The 23,120-nt window shown below is 36.5% G+C and overlaps 1 protein-coding gene across 1 annotated transcript in view; it reads right to left on the bottom strand.

Moving 5' to 3' along the window:
- Positions 1–23,120, bottom strand: part of EIF3E (eukaryotic translation initiation factor 3 subunit E) — a 47,055-nt gene that overhangs the window by 4,152 nt on the left and 19,783 nt on the right. The window contains exons 8-10 of the mRNA XM_062188105.1: positions 16,760–16,886; positions 15,873–15,974; positions 13,412–13,521 (exon numbers count right to left, since the gene is read on the bottom strand). Of these exons, the coding sequence (XP_062044089.1) occupies positions 13,412–13,521; positions 15,873–15,974; positions 16,760–16,886 (339 nt within the window). The remainder of the gene's footprint in view (positions 1–13,411; positions 13,522–15,872; positions 15,975–16,759; positions 16,887–23,120) is intronic.

Raw genomic sequence — 23,120 nt, 5'->3', positions numbered from 1 at the left:
GCACTGCAGATGGCAAATTAATCTGCTATGCCACAGCGCCAGCCCCCTTAGTCTCATTTTTAAAAAGCCATTTTAAAATAGGGAAATATGCCATTTTATACTTAAACAAAAAGGCTCTGCTTTTTTTTATTTTAGAGACAGGCAAATTTCATTTTCTTCTGCACTAAAAAAAGGAAAACAAGTTAATCTAAAGGTAAAGGACAAATTTTTCTTACTACATGGAAAAAGCTTATGGATTCCAGCAAAAGCAGTGATAAGGAAGAAGTTTACAGCAATAAATGCCTACATTAAAAAAAAAACAAAACAGATTTCAATTAAGCAAAAGAACTTTTAACAATGCAATCCAAAGAAAGTAAGAATGAACCAAATCCAACATTAGAAGCAGAAAATAAATAATAAAGTTCAGACAGGGGCTGCTGCTCTGGCGTAGCAGGGTAAAGCCACCATCTGCAGTGCCGGCATCCCATATGGGTGCTGGTTCAAGCCCTGGCTGCTCTACTTCCAAACCAGCTCTTTGCTATGGCCTGGGAAAGCAGTAGAAGATGGCCCAAGTCCTTGGACCCTTGTACCCACATGGGAAGACCCAGAGGAAGCTCCTGGCTTCAGATTGGTGCAGCTCCAGTCGTTAGCAGCCCATTGCGGAGTGAACTAGCACATGGAAGACCTCTCTCTCTGCCTCTCCTCTCTGTGTAAATAAGTAAATCTGCTAATAAAAAAACATATCAGACAGAAATAAAGACAATAAGAATTTTTAAAAAATCTACAAAAGAAAGAAAACAAAATCTGTTTTTCTGAGAAGATAAAAATTGACATATTTGGTTAAATTAAGAAAAAAAAGATCATACCAAAATCAGAGATTAAAAAGGGAGACATTACAACTGATACCACAAGAAATATAAAGGACCTTTAGGGACTATTAAAGACAATTATAACCAAACTGTAGAACCTAGAAGAATTGAAAAAAATCTGGACACGAAGGAATTAAATTATAAAGAGACAGAAAACCTAAACAGACCAATAATGAGCAATGAAATCAAATCAGTCACAGAAAGTCTTCCAACAAAGAAAAGCCCAGCACCAGATAGTTTTGTTGTTGAATTTTACCTAAAATTAAAGGCAGAGAATTTTTGCAAATTCATTCTATGAGCCTACCATTACCCTATCAAAGCCAGACTAGGGTACAACCAAATAAAAAACTGATGACTCAGTCTCTGATGATCATGGATGAAAATTTTCAACAAAATATTAACAAACTGAATCTAATAGTACATCCAAGAGGTACAGCATGATCAAGTGGAATTTACCAAGGATGCAAACATGGTTCAACATATGCAAATCAATGTACAGGTGTATCACACCAACATAATGAAGGACAAAAACCATATGAACATCTCAACAAATACAGAATAGACTTTCACAATTGTCCCCTCATGATAAAAACTGAACAAACTGAGCATACAACACATCTCAATCAGTACCATCTATGACAAACTCGTAGCTAACATACTGAACTGCAAAAGTTTAAAGTGTTTCCTCTAAGAAAAAACAAGACAAAGATGCCCATTTCCACCACTCTTAGCTATCAGGATATTGGAAGTCCTAGCCAGAGCAACTGGGCAAGGGAAAGAAAGTGCAACCAAATTGAAAAGAGGAAGTCAATATGTTTGTAGACAACATGAACTTATATTTGAATTGATAAATTAATTCAGTAAAGTTATGGGATACAAGATCAATATATAAAAATCAGTAGCATTTCCACACATCTATAATGAACTAGCTGAAAAAGAAATCAAGAAAGCAATCCATTTACATTAACTACAAAAAAAAAAAAATCCAAGAATAAATTCAACCAAAGACTAAAAGAATTTTACAGTGAAAACCATAAAACACTGATGAAGGAAAACTGAAGATGACATAATGAAATAGTAAGACATCCAGTGTTCATGGATTGTAAGAATTAATATTGCTAAAATGCCTACACTACCCAAAATGATCTCTACACATTCAGTGTAATCCCAACCAAAATACGAATATTCTTCACAGAAAAACACCTCCCAACATAGTGAATCACAGAAGACCCTGAATAGCCGAAGCAATGCTGAACAAAATTGAACGCTGGAAACAAGAGAATACCTGACTTCAAAACATTACAAAGCTATATTTACCAAATCAGCATGGTACTGGCATTAACACCAGATATACAGACCGATGAAGCTGCTTACAAAAACCACAAATAAAACCATATATTGACAGACAACTGATTTTTGACAAAGGCACTAAGAATGACACTGCAGAAGGAACAACTTCTCAATAAATAGTACTGGACATTCATAAGCAATTGCTTCTTAGCCTTTTGGTTAAGATCAAGTGTATTCATAAGCAGAAGAATGACAAACACCCTCCACCCCATTTCTCACTATATGTATTAAAAAAACCCCACTCAAAATGGATCAAAGTCTGTGATGTTGGCATCCCCAATGGGTGATGGTTTGAGACCCAGATATTCCAATTCTGATCCAGCTCCCTGCTATTGTGCCTGGGAAAGCAGCGCAAGATGCCCCATGTACTCTAATCCCTGAAGCCATATGCGAGACCCAGAAGAGGCTCCTGGCTTGTGGCCATGTGGGAAGTGAACCAGCAGACAGATCTTTCTCTGTAACTCTGCCTTTCAAATAAATAAATAAATCTTAAAAAAAGAGAGAGAGGAGAAAGACAACAAACAAAAGACAAATGCTAATGCTAGCAATGGTGCAGAGAAAGGAAAGCTCTCAAACACCACTGGCAGGAATGTAAATTATAACAGTTTTATGGAAAACAATATAGAAGCTTCTCAAAAAACAAAACAGAACCATCATATAATCCAGCAATCCCACTACTGGGCATATAATCAAAGGAAAAGAAATCAGTATGCTGAAGAGGTACAAACCTCTGTGTTTATTCAGAACTGTTCACAACAGCAATATAAGGAATCAACATAAACATCCATTGATTGTTGAGTGGAATGTTAGTCAGCCATAAAAAAGAATTAAATCCTAGCATTTGTGACAACACAACAAGCTGGAGGACATTCTGTTAAGTGAAATAAGTCAGGCATAGTAAAACAAGTATTGAGTGTTCCCACAGATGAAACTAAAATAGTTGATCTCACAGAAATAGGGAGTAAAACAGTGGTTAACAGAGTATGGTATGGGTGGAACGAAGGAGGAACAGACAGAGAATAGCTAAAGGGTACAAGGTGCAGTTGAGGAGAAGGAATAACTTCTAATGTTCTGTAGGAGAATAACTAAGGTTGACGACAATTAACCGTGTATGTCAAAATAGCTAACAGAAAGGATTTTAGATGTCCCCAACAAAAAACAATGATCAATACATGAGGTGATTGATATATGTACAAATTATGTCAATTAAAAACAAATATATAAAAAATAAAAAAACCTAAAAGCATTTTCAAAAAAGATTTTTCTATAACATACTAATCATTTTACTCCAATTAGCACAAACTAAACAAACTGTATCCTCCGGACCTGTATATTCTGCTTTTAAAAAGTAGAAACATAACTTTCAGATACCAATTAATTACCTGTAGTGGGTAAAAATTTAAAATTATAGTATAAATCCTATTCAAAGACTGTTTAAATAACTAAAGCGATAATGAAACATTTAGTCTTGAAACCGGGATTCTGATGATCTGTGATTCTCCTTGCTGCCTACATCCAATGAGATGTCTTATCAATTATTTTTTCTTATTGCTTCTCATCTAAAATGACTTACTCTTGTCTTGAAAGACTAGCGATATCAATACTTTGTGTTCACCAAATATGCCAATGTTCTAAACCACTTCAAGATCTTTGCACAACGCTGTGTTGTTTGCTTAGATGGACCATTCACACTTTTCTTCTTGTGGCTGTTACACGGGTGACAGCTAACATAGCACCCTCATAAGCCATCCAAAGACACCACTCCCAACTATGATTTATTTATCTGTTTGATACTTTCATAGCCCCCAATTATTTTTCCCCATAGTATTCAAAACACTGTAGTTGTTTAAAAAATAGCTTCTACAAATATTATAAATACATCTTCCTTGTTCACTGCTAATATAATCAGTAATTGGCATAATGTCCATCACACAGGAACCAATTAATAATATTCATTGTTTGATTGCTGTTCTATACACTATACTAGTTCGGGTTCCATTGCTATTTCCTAGTTTTTAAACTAAACTACCTCTTGAGTCTCTTCTCAATGTATTTTATCTGGCTTAGCCTTAAAACTCAAATGATCAGTTTACTCCCAAATTCCTTTGAAAACTTTTAACAGAACCTTTATACCAAATGAAGAGAATTCAAACTTCTATGTTGCTCATTCATGGCTCTCTATAATTTAACTTTCCAGCCTCCCATTATTGTCCTTTATGAATTCCATATGCTAGTCAAACCAAACTAATTCTCTTCCTTCCTGTCATTCATTCAACAAAATATGAACCTTATTACTTGCTAGTGACAAAAATACCATCTTTTCCTCAAGCCTCCAGAGTTAAGTTGGCAGGCTGGGAGACAATCATCTAATTCCCAAAATATATAAACAACACTCAATATAGTGAGGAAAAACTGGAAGATTTAAAACGCAGTTCTAGTCTGGGGGTTTAGGAATAGTTTACCTAAGGAAATGATAATCTCAGATTTTAAAACAAAACTCCACTCTATGCAGTAACTCTGGAATTCTCTTCCCTACCTCTTTCTTTATATCCATATTCTTACATCTCATATCTGAAAACTGCTAGGGCAACTTGGCAACATGAATCAAGACCCATAAATGTCTGCATGCTCTGCGCTATAATCCCAGTTTGGAGATTTATTGTTTGTTCTACACTTGTTGATCCTTTACTTAGTAAATCAAGTCAAAGAAAAACTTGAAATAAGGTCCAAGAAGTATTGGTAAATAATTGATGGCGTTTCAGGTTATCTAACCTACCAATCATTGTGAGAGAGAATTAAAGAATATGGCCAAGAGTACAGTTTAAGGAACATGAAAATATTCAGTAAAAAAATTAAATGATTCATCAAAATTCCCAAGCATACAAATCCATCCTTCTAATTTTCATGCAAATTGAAGAATTTCTTAGAAAAATAATTCAACCCAGATTTTAGACACAAAAATGTCAACCTTGTATACAGGCAGCTTTATTTTCTGTAAGTTCCTACACACATCTTTAAATTGACTAGTTTTCCTGCTCAGCTGACACAAAAATGTAATATTAAAAATGTTAAAGAAGATGTGCACAGAATCATTAAGTACTATTTTAAAAGACATAACAAAGTTAAGTATTTCATCCTTAGTTTAATTTAGTTAAGCACGTACATGCTTTCAGCACAAAATCTGATACTTCTTTTTGTTTCTGGGTAAATTAATATCAGGGGTCTCACTTAAGAACACAAGATACATATATCTAAATTTAGGGATTCGATGAAGACTTCAACTCTATACTGATTTTCTATCAAGTTTTTAATGCCTGATCTTTTAGAGGACTCCAATGTCTGAACCTTCCCCACAGCCACCATCTACCCTGTATCCCCCATACGAAAAACTAAAGATTTGCAAAAATAAGGATTTGGGAACAGTTTTGTATGTCTTACTAATAACCTTTTTAAATAATCTGGCTTTCCAAATTTTATCTGATAAGCACAATTCATTACAAATACTGCTGATTTAAGCATTAGGATCTGGAAACCTCTGGCCAGATTTTTACTTAACACTGTGGCCAACTACTTAGCATATCCAAAGAAAATCACTCCAAGCCTTTCCTAATAGTATGCCCTGACAACTAATTAAATAATAAATGTTTAAGTGCCGACTGGGTTTCACTGTAATATTGAGAGGAAATGGAAAAAAGAAAACAGGAGAAAACTGAGAAATACTAAATGCTTCACGTGACAACTGAAAACTCTCAATAATTTTCCAATATCTTCAGTAATCAGAAATAAGTTAACTCAGAAATAACTTGTATAAATACATTATACAATTATAATGGTCTTTGAAACCATTTATTGAAAACAATTTATCTCCATGAGGAAATGCAGCTATTTCTCTCTCCTACCAATGAGTACAATTCTAAATATTGATTGTACAATAATAAGAACTTCAAGAAAAATACTCAGATGTAAAATACTACTTAACAGAATAAGCAAGTAGAACGATTTCTAAGTTAAAGAAATACAAGAGTAGTTGGAAAACACCATCTTTTAAAAAAAGCCAAAACTTATCCTGGTATAGGAAAATTATATTAATGAATGCTTCAACATATTTGTCATACACATTCAAAATATTATTTCCATACTTTGTTTTTATCTATAATTGAAAACTGGTCTATGGATTATTTAAAACAGCTTTTAAACTTCAAAAACACACCGTGTCTGATAAGCTATTCAGCTATAAATTCAACTATATTAAACTCCACTATGATAATCTTTTTTGACAGATGTTGCATACTTTATGATAAACAGATTTGTATCCTTATCCTACAAATCTATAGGGTTGTATATAAACTATAAAAACCATTCTTAATAAGCATTTTTATAAAAATGTGACTATCACATGTGTTTATAGGCATTTAATCAAAAAAATCTCTTTACAGAGAATGTTCCAAATCACAAATACAAAGAGTTGTTTAATAAACCATGGGGCTGAAAATTGAGCTATTCAAGATTTGAAACACATCCTTTGGGGAAAGAAAAAGGGCAAAGAGATACATCTTTTCACTTCCCCCCAGAAGACAGAATATCAAATAACTTTAGTTAATTACAGGCAGAAACAGATCAGCATAAACTTACAAGTGGAATAATTTGTCATAACGAGTTCTCAGTGGGAAAAACTGTAATTTGGGGCCCAAAGATATTCCATTTAGAGTTGTGAGGGGTCACGGAATCTTCTCCCCCAACTTCTGATTTTCCAATGTACAAAATATACTCATGTTATTCAAATTCTTCCATCTTTTTCCGAAACACCTATTATAATTTGAATTTTAAAGTCTTAAAGTCTTAAATTTTTTTTTTAAAGTCTTTAAAGTCTTAAAGGGTGAGCTCCCTATTTTCTGCTCAGAAGTATTCATTAATATTTGTAATATCTTCTTTAAACAACTATACTATTAGATATATTGCTATTAATTAATATCAGCATGATGATACGTAGTGTATTTGTCTTCTTTAAAGCTGGAGACTTATCTTTTAGAAAAAGTTTTGTAAATTCATAAACAATAAAATTACAGAAACAGAGAACAGAGGAGTGGTTGCCAGGAATTAAAGAGGATAGGAAGGAAGTATGGCCATAAGAGAGCAACTTGAGAAATTGTGTGGTGACAGAAATGTGCCCTATCTTGACTGTCAATATCCTGGTGGCCAATATTTTATTGTGGTTTTTGCAAGAGATTACCGTAAGGAGAAACTGAGTAAAGGATGTAGGGTATCATCTTTATTTCTTAATACTGACTTATGAGACTATCAAAGAAAAAAATTTACTTTAAAAAAAAAACACAACATTTTACATCAAAATTACTTAGAAGACCTTTTAAGAACTTCAGGGTAGATACTCGAGTTTATCCCCAGAACATACTTTTGGCTTTTAGGAGGCAGGCTCAGTCAACAATTACTGTTTTTTTTTTTTTTTTTTTTTTTTTAAAGATGTATTTACTTACTTCAAAGGCAGACTTACAGGGAGGGGAGAATCAGAGAGATCATCTATCCGCTGACTCATTCTCTGAAGGGGTACAATGGCTGTGTTCAGGCAGGCTGAAGCCCAGAGACTGGAACTCCATCCTGGTCTCTCACATGGTGGCAGGCGCCCAAGCACTTGGGCCATCCTTTGTTGCTTTCCCAGGTGTTGGCAGAGCTGGATCAGAAGTGAAGCAGCTGAGACTTGAACCAGTGCCCACATGGGATGCTGGCATTGCAGGCCATGGCTTTACTTTCTACTGCCACAACACTGGCCCTGAGAACAACTACTTTTTATTCTACATATTGCTTAAATATAAATGTTAGCTCTGTTGGTTGTTATCATGAATTCCAACTCTGTGGAGTCTGTTAGAGATGTTTGCTGTGCTTATAAAAGTACAATATTATATATATTATTTTCAACTGCAGTATTTCTAACCCTTTAAAGTAGCCTTAAAATATGAAGACTATGGACATAAGGCATTATACTAAACATATTAAGTTGCTCATTCATTTTTCACTCAATTACTCAAGCAGGCTGTATTTTCATGCCTAAGATATGGGAGACCAAATGCTGTGTTTCTGATTCTGGCTTTATGTTGGAACAGACACCCCAGAGACAGGGGACAGCAGCAACATTATTCATCACAGCATAGCATACTCAATAATTCTCATTCAAGAGTTTAGGGTGGACAGCTCCCAGGCCCCAGGCAAAGGGAAAACAAATGGAGCTGGAGGATTCATGAGAAAATGGGAACTCCGGCATTCCAGGATTACACTGTACTCTTCAGGTCATGGTGATTCCTCTTCTTTACATCAGAAGCCATTCTGGAACTCTAGGGTTGCAGATGTTCACTAAGACTGCTGGAGTTCCAGTGGGAGTCAGCTTTTAGTATACTCATTTGTGGGCAACAAGTAGACTTCATTTCTACACTGGGGCAACAACTTTGGATCCCGTGCTATTTATATGATCCCACAGAAAAGGCAAGTGGGATGAATGGATAAGAGAAAACTAGGGATAACTACTTGGTAAACCTATCTGGTAGGATCATGCTGGGAGGTAGCATCCCGAGCATATCTGAGAACTGCAGAAGAAAAAGGGCACAATAAAACGTCAGAGAAAAATATAAATTACATCTCTGAGAACAGAATGAAATTTTAAAGTTTAAAACAAGATAAAATAAAGCCGGTTAATGGCTATGAGCTATATAAATAGTTTTAGAGCTTTGTTAGTAAAGTGTTTCTCTCTTCATTCAGGACACAGTGAGGGTCAAAGCATTTAACAAAGTATTTTTTGATATAGCCAACCAATACTTATAAAAATAAATTTAGGAAAATTTTGGATATTAACTAAAGACTAAAAATGATACCATCATTAAAACTCAAAGAAAAACCCATTGCAAATCAAATAACATCCTGATTTATATAGGGTGTAATCCCTTTTGTAATGGGAGTCGACTACATGGTCTCCAAGACCATTCAGGGAATGAAGCTCTATGATGAGATGAACCTTTGGAGCCAAACAACATGGGCTTTTAGCCTCATCCCTGCTACTTAACCTTCTCAGTCTCCATTTCCTCAAATTCAAAAGTAAAAGAATTCTCTAATGTTCAGTATGGCTATGAGGGTGGTACTTGACGCTCACTTTAAGTTTGTAGAATAGTGTCCAGTAAAAAAAAACAATGCTTGGGCACACATTCCCTAATGACAGTTAAAAAATTAGGCAACAGAGAACACTCTGTAACTGTAGGCAAAATTGAATGTGTGCATCTGTCCTGGGAGGAGAGAGAAGATCCAAAAATACCCATCAGTGCTCAAAGTGGATTTGTTAAAGATCATTGTTCTAGGATTTCATTTCTCATTTAAGCTCACAGAGGGGATAAAAATGACATGAACTCGCATTAAAGACTTGCTTCATGGCAGTGTAGGAGAAAAAGGCCAATGAATCAATAACCAAAGTTTTCTTTACAGTTTTCATACGTAGGTAACACTATTTCATGTTACTCAGAAATGGACAATAAAAGGTTACCAATAAGTTTTTCTATTTATATTTACAGTTTTCAAGAATGAATGGACCATTTTATTTACCTTTAAGTCTCTCTGTCTTTAGTGGCAAATTACATAACAACTGTTGCCTGAATGCAATACTTTTTGTTCAATTCCATTTAAACTTCTATGCAAGGAAAGCAATTTTTCAAATAAGTAATATGACAAAGTACTAAAGGCTAAAATGCCTTCAGTGCTGTCTGTAGCACTCAAATTTGCCAAAAACAAGATAATATTTCTTTTCCCATTATATATTGATGAATCTTGGAATTATTTACTCCAGTTAAGCCTAAATCATATTTTAGTCAAGTTATGTTCTATTCATACCTACCATTCTGAGATGTAAATGAAATGAATAGAAATGTTTAAATTAATTAGAAAGGCTGGTGTTCTGATGTAGCAGGTAAAGCTGCTGCCAGCAGTGCCAGCATCCCATATGGGTGCCAGTTTGAGTCCTGGCTGCTCTACTTCTGATCCAGCTCTCTGCTATGGCCTAGGAAAACAGAAAATGCCCCAAGTCCTTGAGTCCCTGCACCCGCATTGGAGACCTGGAAGAAGTTCCTGGTTCCTGGCTTCAGACCAGCCCAGTTCTGGCCGTTGCAGCCATTTGGGGAGTGAACCAGCGGATGAAGACCTCTCTATAGCTCTGCCTTTCAAATAAATAAATAAATTTTAAGAACAAAACAAAACTAAATTAGGACTAAATTTACAGGATTTACAACATGTATACCCCCCAAAATCAGTAAAAAATCAGATACTTGGACATGAAATATCAGGAATGTTTCATTTATGGTTATATAGACATTGTAAAATGCTGGAAATTCTGGCCATGTGAGGACTGAGGCATTTCTAAAACAAACTAAAATAAAGATTAGCACAAAGTGAGGAAAAAAAATGTGGGAGTACTTACAGATAATCTGTATAAAACAAAACTCTACACATACTGAGACAGATTCAAAAACTGACTTAATGGTATTCTTACTGGCTCAATGGATGCATTAAAAAGTAAACTATATTAAATCTTTATTTAAAAAAATATAAATTGCTCACACTGAATAAAAATTAACAATGAGATACAGTGCAATGAATATCAGAGACTTAGTAACCTAGGCTCTGTTATTAGATAAAATCTATACAGCTTAATGTCCCTAAGCCTAAAGTTCCTCAGCTAAAATAGTCAGTGGTCAGGAGAAAAATTAGTAACAAGCAGCATGAAGGGGCTCTGCTTTGATCTGCTTATACCCACATATAAATGCATACATTCATATATCACACACATGAGTTGAAAGCCATGGTTCTTCAACTTGAAATGTGAAGGACCTTTCAAGTGCAGAGATACAACATTTCCATTACTGCAGAATTCTATGGGAAGTCCTACTCCAGATGATTTAACAGTTCTATGTTGCTAGATTAGAAACTTTCTAATTTCTTCTAGCTCAAAAAATTCTGCCCTAATTTTAAAAGAACATAAATGAATTATGAATTCTCAATTACCTAAGTCAGTAAAATATCCCAAAACTACCCTTGCAAAAGTATAAAAAACCTAAAAGAATTCTATCATTGGAATAAAAAGATTGCTGGACTTTGCAAAGCCACTAGAAATTTAATCTTAAAGTAGTTTAGTGAATTCTCTGTGGTCCAATCAAAGAAAAAACAAAACCCTACATCAAGATAAATTTGAAAATTTCTTACCTAATGATAATGTCATATGAAAGGTTACATAAACATTCCCAGTCCATCTATTATCTTCTAGAGCTGTATATATCATGTGAGTAGGCAGAACAAGTAATTTTACAGTTAAACATTATAAACAGGAGTGAGCATTTATTTGATGTAGTTAGTGGTTAAAAAGCTGCTTGGGATGCCTAGATCCCAAAATGGAATGCTTGGGGTCAAATCTCAGCTCTGCTTCTGATTCCAGCTTCCTGCTAATGCACATGCTGGCAGGAAGCAGGGGATGGCTCAAGTACCTGGGTCCTTGCCATGCATACTGGAGACTGGCATAAAGTTGTAGGCTCCTGGCATCAGCCTGGACCACTACTGGCTGCTGTAGGCATTTGGGAAGTGAAACAGAGACAGGAGCTCTCTATCTGCTTTTCCAATAAATAAAATTTAAAAATAAACAAGTATCATAAACTGAGTCCTAAGGAAAAAAAATAAGACTCAATAAAGAGAAAAAGCCAGTATTAGAACAAATCTTATTTGTGGTACTACAGAAGTGAAAACTACAGAAAGCGATACCAGGGACAAACATGCATGTTTACTAATACGAAGGACAGGAGAAATTGATTCATTTTACAAATATTTATACTATATTTGTATTACACTATACAAAGCATGCTATATGCTAGAAAGCTAGTATGCTAGGTATTAAAATTACAAAAACAAGAGTCAGCTTCCAAAAGGCTCACTGTAGAGGTAAAGTTCTGGACACAAAACAAAACCAAACCAAACCACCACCCAACTGACCACAGTCTAACCAGAAATGGGGAAATCAAAACACTAACAGCCCTATTTCACAACCCTAGTCATAAATCTCAGAAACAAAGAACAATGCAAGAATTCAGTTATCAACTGTCCACTGGCGCCCCACATATGATGCACCTATTTCTATTTCACAACCAACTACATATTAGTAATCTGAATGTATTCTTTAAGAGAGTAAGATTTTTAAATTGTCTTCAAACTAGAGAAAAGTACCAATAAAACTAAATCAGCACCCCACATATGATGCACCTACCTCTATTTCACAACCAACTACATACTAAGAATTTGAATGTATTCTTTAAGAGAGTAAGATTTTAAAATTGTCTGCAAGTTAGAGAAAAGTAGTAATAAAACTGATGTTAAGGATTCAATTATCACAGAAAAAAACCCACAATCATCCTATACTTCTAACCCTGGATAACCACTTCTGTGACAATCGAATAAAATTAGGAAAGTATGGATTCTTCAAGCAAACAACAAATGGCATTAAAGAAAAAGAATCTGGTCTACACAATTCCTTAGAGGCAAACATTAAAGTAGTTAAGTTTAAAAAAAAATTATGTTTGGCTTCATCTGTGGCCAAAGGGCACTGGCTATTTTTCAAATTCTAATATGTAAAATTACTTTCTAATAGGTTATGTACATTTCACAACTTTCCCCAATAACTTTTTACACAATAGAGAATTTCAATTAAAATTCACCATAATTTTTCTGTGTTTCAACATTTTAGGATGTTACAGCAGTTTACTATATAAGAATTCAAATATGTAATTAAATAAAAACAAACTCAATTAACAGAAGTGATTGCCAAATGTAATAGTCTTTCAACAGAATTTCTGATTTATGAAGGGCTAACTCTTGAACTGTTGAAAACCATTTTTAAAACTGGTTACTTCACTTTTCTCCCTGTGTAATGGTTTAATAATATTAGGTAACTGTCAATTATGTTATCTTTTTGAAAAACTATGTTGTGCCACACATCATGCAAGCTAAATATTTCTGAGCCTGTAGCTTCTCATAATTAAAAAAAAGTTAGGGGTGCTAAAAATAAGCCATTATCAAATTATTTTCTACTAAAAGCAAATGGAAATAAAATTAACTGGAATCTTATTAAATGTAACTTTCCAGGACATTAAAAAGAGAAAATATAAATCAACACAGGGTTTTCTTACTTAATGCTGATACACTGGTGGATGCGACAAAAAGTCTCAAATATGAAAAGACGGGCATTTTCAATGAAATCTTCCAGACAAGCCACCAAAAAGAAATCATTCACAAGCACCTATATTATGAAACATAAAAGAAAAAATTAATAATGCTGACAAGCAATTTTCAAAAACTTGACTCAAAACTTATTTATTGTTCCATTCATCACAATTTTAGCATCTAAATGATAGTTGTATACCACAGTACTTTCTCAAACACAATCTATGTTTAAAGTTACTAAAAATTTAATCAAGCAAAGAATACTGCATGAAAAGACCTAACACCATAGTGCTTCCTTGTTCTGCCGATGGCTCTGCACAACAGTGTAACCTTTTCACAAAGTAGCATTGCCCTGTCCATTATCCTAGTTAAGAGCCCTATAAATGACTTATCATTTCCAACTATTTAAAATAGTTATGAATGGACTAAAGACATGTGTATTTCTATGGTAGTAAGAGGCTGGGAAAAGGCCGGCGCCGTGGCTTAATAGGCTAATTAATCCTCCACCTTGTGGCGCCGGCACACTGGGTTCTAGTCCCGGTTGGGGCACCGGATTCTATCCCGGTTGCCCCTCTTCCAGGCCAGCTCTCTGCTATGGCCCGGGAAGGCAGTGGAGGATGGCCCAAGTCCTTGGGCCCTGCACCTGCATGGGAGACCAGGAGAAGCACCTGGCTCCTGATTCAGCGAGATGCGCTAGCCGCAACGGCCATTGGAGGGTGAACCAACGGCAAAAAGTAAGACCTTTGTCTCTGTCTCTCTCTCTCTCACTATCCACTCTGCCTGTCAAAAAAAAAAACAAACAAAAAAAAAAAAAACAAAAAAAAAAAACGAAAAGATTACTAAGGGTAGCTGCTATTCCATTATGGAATATATATATATTTATGTAATGTATTTATGGAAATGCTATTCCATTTATGGTATAACTAAAAGACTATTTTATTAATTAATTAATTTTTTACCTTTTAAGGACACAAATTTTGTAAGTATTTTAAGAATAGTTATTCTTCCCACCATAAACACCCTCCCACCCACAGTCCCATACCTCCTCCTCCTCCCATTCCCAATTACGATCCATTTTCAATCAACTTTGTACACAGAAGACCAACTCTATACTAAGATTTCAACAATTTACACACGCATGCACATAATACAACTCACTGAGGACAGAGGCTGCAAGGGAAGTTAGTGCACAGTGATTCCTGTTGTTTTAATTTAACAATTAATACTCTTATGTATGATGTCAGTGACCACCCAAGGCTCTTGACATGAGCTGCCAAGGGTATGGAAGTCTTCTGAATCTACAATCTCTGTCAATATTTAGACAAAGCCATAAGCAAAGTAGAAGTTCTCTCCTCCCTTCAGAGAAAAGTACATCTTTCTTTGATGGCTACTTCTTTCTACTAGGGTTTCACTCACAGAGATCCTTCATGTAGAACATTTTTTACCACACTGCCTTGACTTTCCATGCCCGGAATGCTCTCATGGGCTTTTCAGCCAGACCAGTAAGCCTTAAGGGCTGTTTCTGAGATCAGAGTATTACTTAAAGCGACTGTAAAAGATTACTTTAAGAACCCACATGTCCTCTGACTCTTCTGGTTCCACAATAAGCCCTAGATACTCAGCATAATGAACATGCACCAATATTTACTTTAGTAAAATGTCACATGTGCCTATAGTAACACAAGCTATAGCATTGGTTTCTACTTCTATATTTTGTATAGTATTTGAAAATCACCTCTGAGTATATTTACATATTGTTCCCTTATAGAAATAACATCTTAGTCTGTCAAAAAATTTACTTATTTTGTGCCAAAATTTGTATTCAAAAGATGAATCCGATGACTAGTAATGTGTGAATCTCGTAAATGCAATTAAATTTAGCAATTAAGCTCTTAGTTTAGTTTCTTAAAACTTACAAACTATCTGATTCAGAAGAACCATAATCTAACTTTTCCACATTTCTTCAAGGAATTTTAGTTTCTGCTAATAGGACACTAATTATAAAATTTGTAATACAATAATAATCTGCTTTATAGCAAATGAGAAATATAATCATGTGAACATTTCCCAAGATAAGCCCACCTATGAAACAAAACTGAGAACAAGAGCTGTGATGGGCAACTCAAAGTGATCACCTTAAAGTACACAGGAAGTATTTTATGTTTACTCATTCAGAGTAAGACATAGAATCAGGATACACCTGTGAATTTACAATATATCCAAATGTTTGAATAAACCTTCTTAACAAAAGAAATCTATCCATAGCAACAAATTCTCAAACCATGAGTTATTTAAAATAAACACAATTATTTTTGATAGAATTACTTGAATTACTTGACTATGATAATTAAAACACTGCAAGATTAATTCTATAATACTAAAAGAATTAAGAACGGTATTAGTTTACAAGTAAAACTTCATACTCACTGATTCACATTCCCTCAGCTTTTTCTGAGCCCCATCAAAGTCAAAGTTAACATATAAGCATTCAACAAATTCTGTAATTGGGTCTTTATAGGTGTAAGATTCCTGTAAAATTAAGTCAAAGGTTAAGTTAGATCTGTTTCAACATTACTTATTACACTGTCCTTAGATTATCCCAATTTTCATGTTTTCTCCATTGTTGCCATTAATTTCTAGTAAATTACTATCATCTCAAAGCAATAGCTTCTGCACTGATTCCAGGATCATGTCTTCCAAACCAAGTTCTCTAAATTCTCCCCAGAGTAATTCCAATACCAAAAGTCTCCATTAGTCAGTAAACAGTAATAAACTTCCCCAATATAAAGACATTCATACCCTACTGAATGGTAATGACTTCTCTGTACTTAATTCATTCTTAGATCAAATTAATATTTAAGTCCTTTTTTCAATCCATGGTTTTTGCTGAAGCATTTACCAAAAATCAAAATCAATCAGTAGGGCTGTAGTGTTACTCAATTTGGAGATGGTTAATTAATTGCATTCTCCATACAGATCACCCTTATTAAATGAGGCAAGTAATGACCCCTCAATGAACAGTTCCAGACTCCAGATCTTCTTTCACTCTGCAGTAAGAGTAACACAAGTACATAATGTATTTTAAGTATCCACCTAGTAGACAGCAATAATCATTCTATCACATCTAACATAAGTATACTTTAGACTTACATATAGTAAATGTCCAAGAAAGTCATCTCTCTTTTAAATTTCATGTAGACTTCCCTATTTTCAAAAAACTTTTTTATCTTAAGAAGTAGGGGTTTTACTTTAAAATAAAGAGGGTACATCTAAAGATTAGGTATGTTTAAAAATCAATGAAGATTAATTTTTACCTGTTGAATAACTTTGACAAGATCTTTCAGCACCTGCCGGCGTTTTCGAACATCTTTGTTTGTTATGACTGCTGTAGTCAAATAGCGCAGAATATGTGGACACATTGTCTGAATTGCATTAAGATACCTAGGGTTAAAATACAAATGTTATCTAACATTTAATAACATACCTAGTTTTCTAGATATACAAGCCAGTGTGAGTTAAAGGAAACACTCGTATAGCCCATTAAATTGCAATATTTCGGCCGGCGACGCGGCTCACTAGGTTAATCCTCTGCCTGAGGTGCTGGCACGCCGGGTTCTAGTCAGGGCACCGGATTCTGTCCCAGTTGCCCCTCTTCCAGTCCAGCTCTTTGCTGTGGCCCGGAAAGGCAGTGGAGGATGGCCCAAGTCCTTGGGCCCTGCACCTGCATGGGAGACCAGGGGAAGCACCTGGCTCCTGGCTTCGGATCAGCGCGGTACGCCAGCCGCAGCGGCCATTGGAGGGTGAACCAAAGGTAAAGGAAGACCTTTCTCTCTCTCTCTCTGTCCACTCTGCCTGTCAAAAAAAAATGCAATATTTCACTAGTCTGAGACTGCAAACACTGTAAGGGGATTTCCTCCAAGTACAGAAACAGAATCTAACTTCAGGAAACAAAATGATGAAAATATCAGCTCACAAAAAAAATGAGTCAAACTTACTTTGGGAGTGGGTGTTTAACCTAGTGGTTAAGATGTCCATGCCTGACATCAGAGAACCTGGCTTTAATTGCTGACTCCAGCTCCTGACTACTTCATTTTGCCAATGTAGACCCAGAGAGGTAACCGCAATTGCAGAAGTAATGGGTTCCTGCCACCCCCATGGGAGACCCGATTTGAGTTCTTGGCCTCTGGTTTTGGGCTCAGCCTGGTTAGGCCCTAGACCAGCCCCTGGTTGCAGGCATTCAGGAAGTAAATTAGTGAGTGGGAGCTAGCTCTGTCTCTGTCCCTCAAGTAACAACAAAAATAATAAAAAACCAAAACCAAACAAACAAAAAACCCACCTTATTTTGGTTGAAGCCTCATTTTCATTAACTTTTGTGAGAAACGTCTGCTATGATGCAATATCCCATTTTAAATTTCATAAATTTTTGTGACAGCTGCTGTTTTGTCTGCTGAGAATGCTTTGGTGAGGACTTATGGTCTGGTAATATGAATGTATATAGCATTCTTTTAGCATGGCTAGTGTGTCAGTTCAATGCCTGGCATTCTAACTCAGTACCAAAAAAAAATCCCCACTCCACTGTGCCTTAAGAACCCAAAGTCTACTGTTCCCTCTTTGTTTTGATCTGACGAGTATACACTAGCAACAACAAAAATACAAATAAAGTGCTGTATTGATGTAATACTCATGGTATGAAAAACACTATTATAGGAGGGTATATGAAAAAAATTTTTATGGGTCCATAAGGGTGAAGTTCCAGACCTGGCTGCTCCACTTCTGATTCAGCTCCTGCTAGTGTGCCTGGGAAAGCAGTGGAGGATGGCTCAAATGCTTGGGCCCCTGCTCCCATGTAGGAAACCTGGATGAAGCTCCTGGCTCCTGGCTCTGGGCTGGCCCAGTCTGGCTGCTGGAGCTGTTTGGGGAGTGAACCAACGGACAGAAGATCTCTTTCTGTCTCCCCCCTCCCAGGCCCCGTAACTCTACTTTTCAATTAAATAAGTAAATCTTTAAAAAAAAAAGTCATTTAAAATGTAAACACTGGGGCTGGCGTTGTGGCATAGTGGGTTACTGCCTGCAATGCTGGCATCCCAAAAGGGAGTCAGTTCAAGTCCTCTCTGCTCCACTTCCATTCCAGCTCCCCACTAATGCACCTAGGGAGAGCAGCAAAAGATGGCCCACGCGCTCGGGCCCCTGTTTACATGTGGGAAACCTGGAAGAAGCTCCTGGCTTAAACTTGACCCAGCCTCAGCCCTTGCTGCCATTTGGGGAGTGAACCAGCAGATGGAAGATTTATCTCAAATAAACAAATAAATCTTTAAAAAAATATGTAAACACCATTCTTAGACTGCAGGCCATGTGCAAACACACTGTGGGTCAGTTTTAGTCCGTAATTTGCAGATAGCAGTACTACGTTCCAGACTTCCAAATATGGCTGGAATTCTATACTTTCCATGGCAAATGATTCATCTTGTACTTATAGGTATTTATGCACCTATGATCACAAAGCCACAGGAGCCATGGGAATAGGGACATTTTAGTTATCTCAATTCACGTTTTTGTAAGATCAATTATAAGTTTAGTTCAATTATAAGGAAAAGCAGATAGGTTTTAACGGGCTAATATATGACACACTGTGTTCTTATTTCATACTTCCCTGATTTATCATCTCTCTTCTTGTTAATCCAAATTTAAGAGTCAATTTTCATCCTCATTCTACCTGTTTATCTTTTCCAATTCCCACTGATAAGTGTTCCACCTACAGTGTTTAGCAGACACAAATGAACACACATGTGCTTTTTTTGTGTTGTTAGTTTGTATGTTTAAAAACAGGGTAGTTGCTCTCTATTTTTGAAACCAAAGTTTAATTTTTTAATTTTAAGACCTTTGATATTTGTGTTCAGAAGTATGATCTCACGACAGATAATCAGAACTGTTTCATCATGATTTTTCCCTCTATCATAACTCTACTTCAGTCATACAATTTTATGGAAAATGTCCTACAATATTTCATAACTGTAGGCCAGAAAATTTAATAATCAAGAGATAAGACAAAATATGTTACAAAATAAAAATGGTACCTGTTATATGCTTGTCACAAAAATGAAAACCTTGTCTTCAAGAATGCTTATAAGTTGGTTGGAGACAAGATAATTATAGACACCATTGGGCCTGGTGCTGTGGCCCAGTGGGTAGCGCCCTGGCCTGAAGCGCCGACATCCCATATGGGTGCCAATTCTAGTCCCAGCTGCTCCACTTCCGATCAAGCTCTCTGCTATGGCCTGGGAAAGCAGTAGAAGATGCCCCAAGTCCTTGGGCGCCTGCACCCACATGGGAGACCTGCAAGAAGCTCCTGGCTCCTGATTGGCGCAGCTCTGGCCATTGCAGCCATCTGGGGAGTGAACCAGCAGATGGAAGACCTCTCTCTCTGTCTCTACATCTCTCTGTAACTCTGTCTTTCAAATAAATAAAATAAATCTTTAAAAAAAATTATAGAAATCATCTAGTAAGCCTGTTAAAAATAAAACTTGAGGGGGCCGGTGCTGTGGCCCAGCGGGTTAAGGTCCTGGCCTGAAGCACCAGCATCCCATGTAGGCGCCAGTTCAAGACCTGGCTGCTCCACTTCTGATCTGGCTCTCTGATGTGGCCTGGGGAAGCAGTGGAAAATGGCCCAAGCCCTTGGGCCTCTGCACCCACATGGGAGACCCCGAAGAAGCTCCGGCCACAGGGGCCAAATGGGGAGTGAACCATTGGATGGAAGACCTCTCTCTCTTTGCCTCTCCTCTCTCTGTGTAACTCTGACTCTCAAATAAATAAATAAATCTTTTAAAAAAATAATAAAACTTGAAACTTCTTAAGATGTGCATATTATTTTATTTAGGAAACAAATACTCTTTTGCTAACTGAACTTCACATCTGTCTCATGAGTGTGTTCTATTCCCTAACAGTAAACTACATTTAGTGGCAGAGTTTCATCTCTAATAGCCTATGAATACTGCTCTACTTTACACCTGTATCTTTTATGTGACATTTAAATGTTCATTTTTTTAATTCAGAAATCATCTGTATTTTAGGCTTAGACTAAATTATGACTGACATAATAAAGGTAACATAGGAGACCTTACAACCTGTACCAATATCTAAACCTTCATCTCATGAATGAATGTGTAAACTATCTCCAAAGTATTCCATGTTTTAAAAAAAAAATTGCAACCCATGATCTATGTAAAGTATCAATTTAACATATACTCAGTAACACATCAAAGGGTAATACTGTGCTAACAGAAATTAAAACTAAGAACATGACACTTTATTCATGAATGAAAAATAGATACTAATGGCTGAAATGATGACTTTTAAATTAAGAAAATTCAGATATGAAAAGTTAGAATCAAGCAAAAAATCAAAATAGGTAATGAAGGAATTAATAATGAGGCAGAAAACACAAGGGCACTTATAAGAAACTCATGGAAAAATGGAATTTAAACCTAAGTTTATTTTGGTGCAAAAAGTTTTTGAAATCCTCACATGGCTTTTTCATAACAATTTGAAGAACTCTTGTATAATGGTAGTCTACAGATTAAATAAAAATCAGGGATGAAAATCCAGCTGCCAACTAACTTAGCAACTGAAGAAGCCTTTAGAAATCAATTTATCATGTTAATTAACAAATATTAATTTAAAAAATAATCTATTTGTAGGATATAGTTTGATAATGTCTTTATTTTAGGTTATTTTAATTATATTATTTTCAAAAAAAGTTTTCTTCATTGATAGGCAGTTATTAGACAGATCTTCCATAGAAATACCCTCAATAGCTAGGGCTAAGCCAGGCCAAAGCTAACTCCATTTGTATCTCCCATATTGGTGGCAGGCACTTAAGTACCTGGGTTACCATCTGCTACCTCCCAGGAGCATTAGCAAGAAGCTGGACTGGAAACAGGAAAGTTGGGACTCTAATCTAGGCACTTGGGATGCAGGCATTCCAAGCAGCAGCTTAACCCACAATACCCAACCCTAATAATATTTCTACGACAATGACTCTCTACCTTATTTTATACTAAAACTTAAAAAACACTACTTTTTTGGTATTGGTTTCCTTTTGCAAAAATTTGGATTTCATCTTTAATTTATGGAATCTCTGATAACACTTTCTATTTCCAAACACCTATAACCAATGGCTAGTCAGACAAATTAAACACTGCTTTTTAATTTCATAAAAGAGAATGCTGCCAGGAATTAAGTGCCACTATTTTTCCCCTTATTTGTATTATAAAAATTTCAGTGTATCTGAATCCTTTTATTTTTCCAGTTTGCAGGTAATCTTTTAGGAGTTGTTTGGATTTCCATTCTAGATACACACACAACTGAAAAAGCAGTCAATCTAGTAACTAATAGCATGGAAAGCTAATTCTTATGTCTGAGTTCAGGCATAGCTTTCCTTATCCTTAACCCATTCAGCAGACATCAAGACTGGAACCATGGGGCCGGTGCTGTGGTATACAGTGGGCTTAGGCTTCGTCTCTGGTGCCAGCATCTCATATGGGCATTGATTCGTGTCCCCCCCAGCTGCTCCTCTTCTGATCAAGCTCTCTGCTTACGACTTGGGAAAGCAGTGGAAAATGGCCAAAGTGCTTGGGTCCCTGCACCAACGTGGAAGACCCAGAAGAAGCTCCTGGCTCACAGCTTCATATTGGCGCAGCTCTCACTATTGTGGCCATTTGTGGAGTGAACCAGTGGATGTAAGACCTTTCTCTCTGTCTCTCCCTCTCTCTGTCTCTAATTCTGATTCTGAGATATATAAACAGTATCTTAAAAGAAAAAAAAAGATGACTAGTTGTTATGGGCTCTAAAAGCAGTGTCAAATTTGCTCATTCAAGATGGACTTACCTTTACATTTCTTTTTTTTTTTTTTTTTTGACAGGCAGAGTGGACAGTGAGAGAGAGACAGAGAGAAAGGTCTTCCTTTGCCATTGGTTCACCCTCCAATGGCCGGCGCAGCCCGCGCGCTGCGGCCGGCGCACTGTGCTGATCCGAAGGCAGGATCCAGGTGCTTCTGGTCTCCCATGCGGGTGCAGGGCCCAAGCACTTGGACCATCCTCCACTGCATTCCCTGGCCACAGCAGAGAGCTGGTCTGGAAGAGGAGCAACCGGGACAGAATCTGGTGCCCCAACTAGGACTAGAACCCGGTGTGCCGGCGCCACAGTCAGAGGATTAGCCGAGTGAGCTGTGCAGAACTGGCCTCTTTGCATTTCTGATGAGAATATTGACTAGCACTTTAAGATCTTACAGGTTTTATTCAAGAGGGAGGGGAAATACTGAACATTTTTGCCATTTTTAAAATCTTTTCTGGGGCAGGTGCTGTGGCCAAGCAGGTTAAGCTGTGGCCTGCAGCACTGCATCCCATATGGGTGCCAGTTAAGAGTCCTAGCTGTAGTACTTCTGCTCCGGCAAATGTGTCTGGGAATGCAGCAGAGGATGGCCCAAGTGTTTGGGCCCCTGCCACCTCCATGGGAGACCCAGAAGAAGCGCCTAGCTTCTGGTTTAAGCCTAGCCCAGCCCTGGCCTTTATGACCATTTGGGGAGTGAACCAGCAGATGGAACATCTGTCTCTGCTTCTCTCTCTGTAACTCTTTCAATTAAATAATAAATCTTTAAAAAATAAAATCTCTTCTCAATTG

Source organism: Lepus europaeus, chromosome 4 (assembly GCF_033115175.1).
Source record: "Lepus europaeus isolate LE1 chromosome 4, mLepTim1.pri, whole genome shotgun sequence".
NCBI lineage: Eukaryota > Metazoa > Chordata > Mammalia > Lagomorpha > Leporidae > Lepus > Lepus europaeus.
The sequence above is the reverse complement of the archived record's forward strand: the minus strand, read 5'-3'. Positions and strand labels throughout refer to the sequence as shown.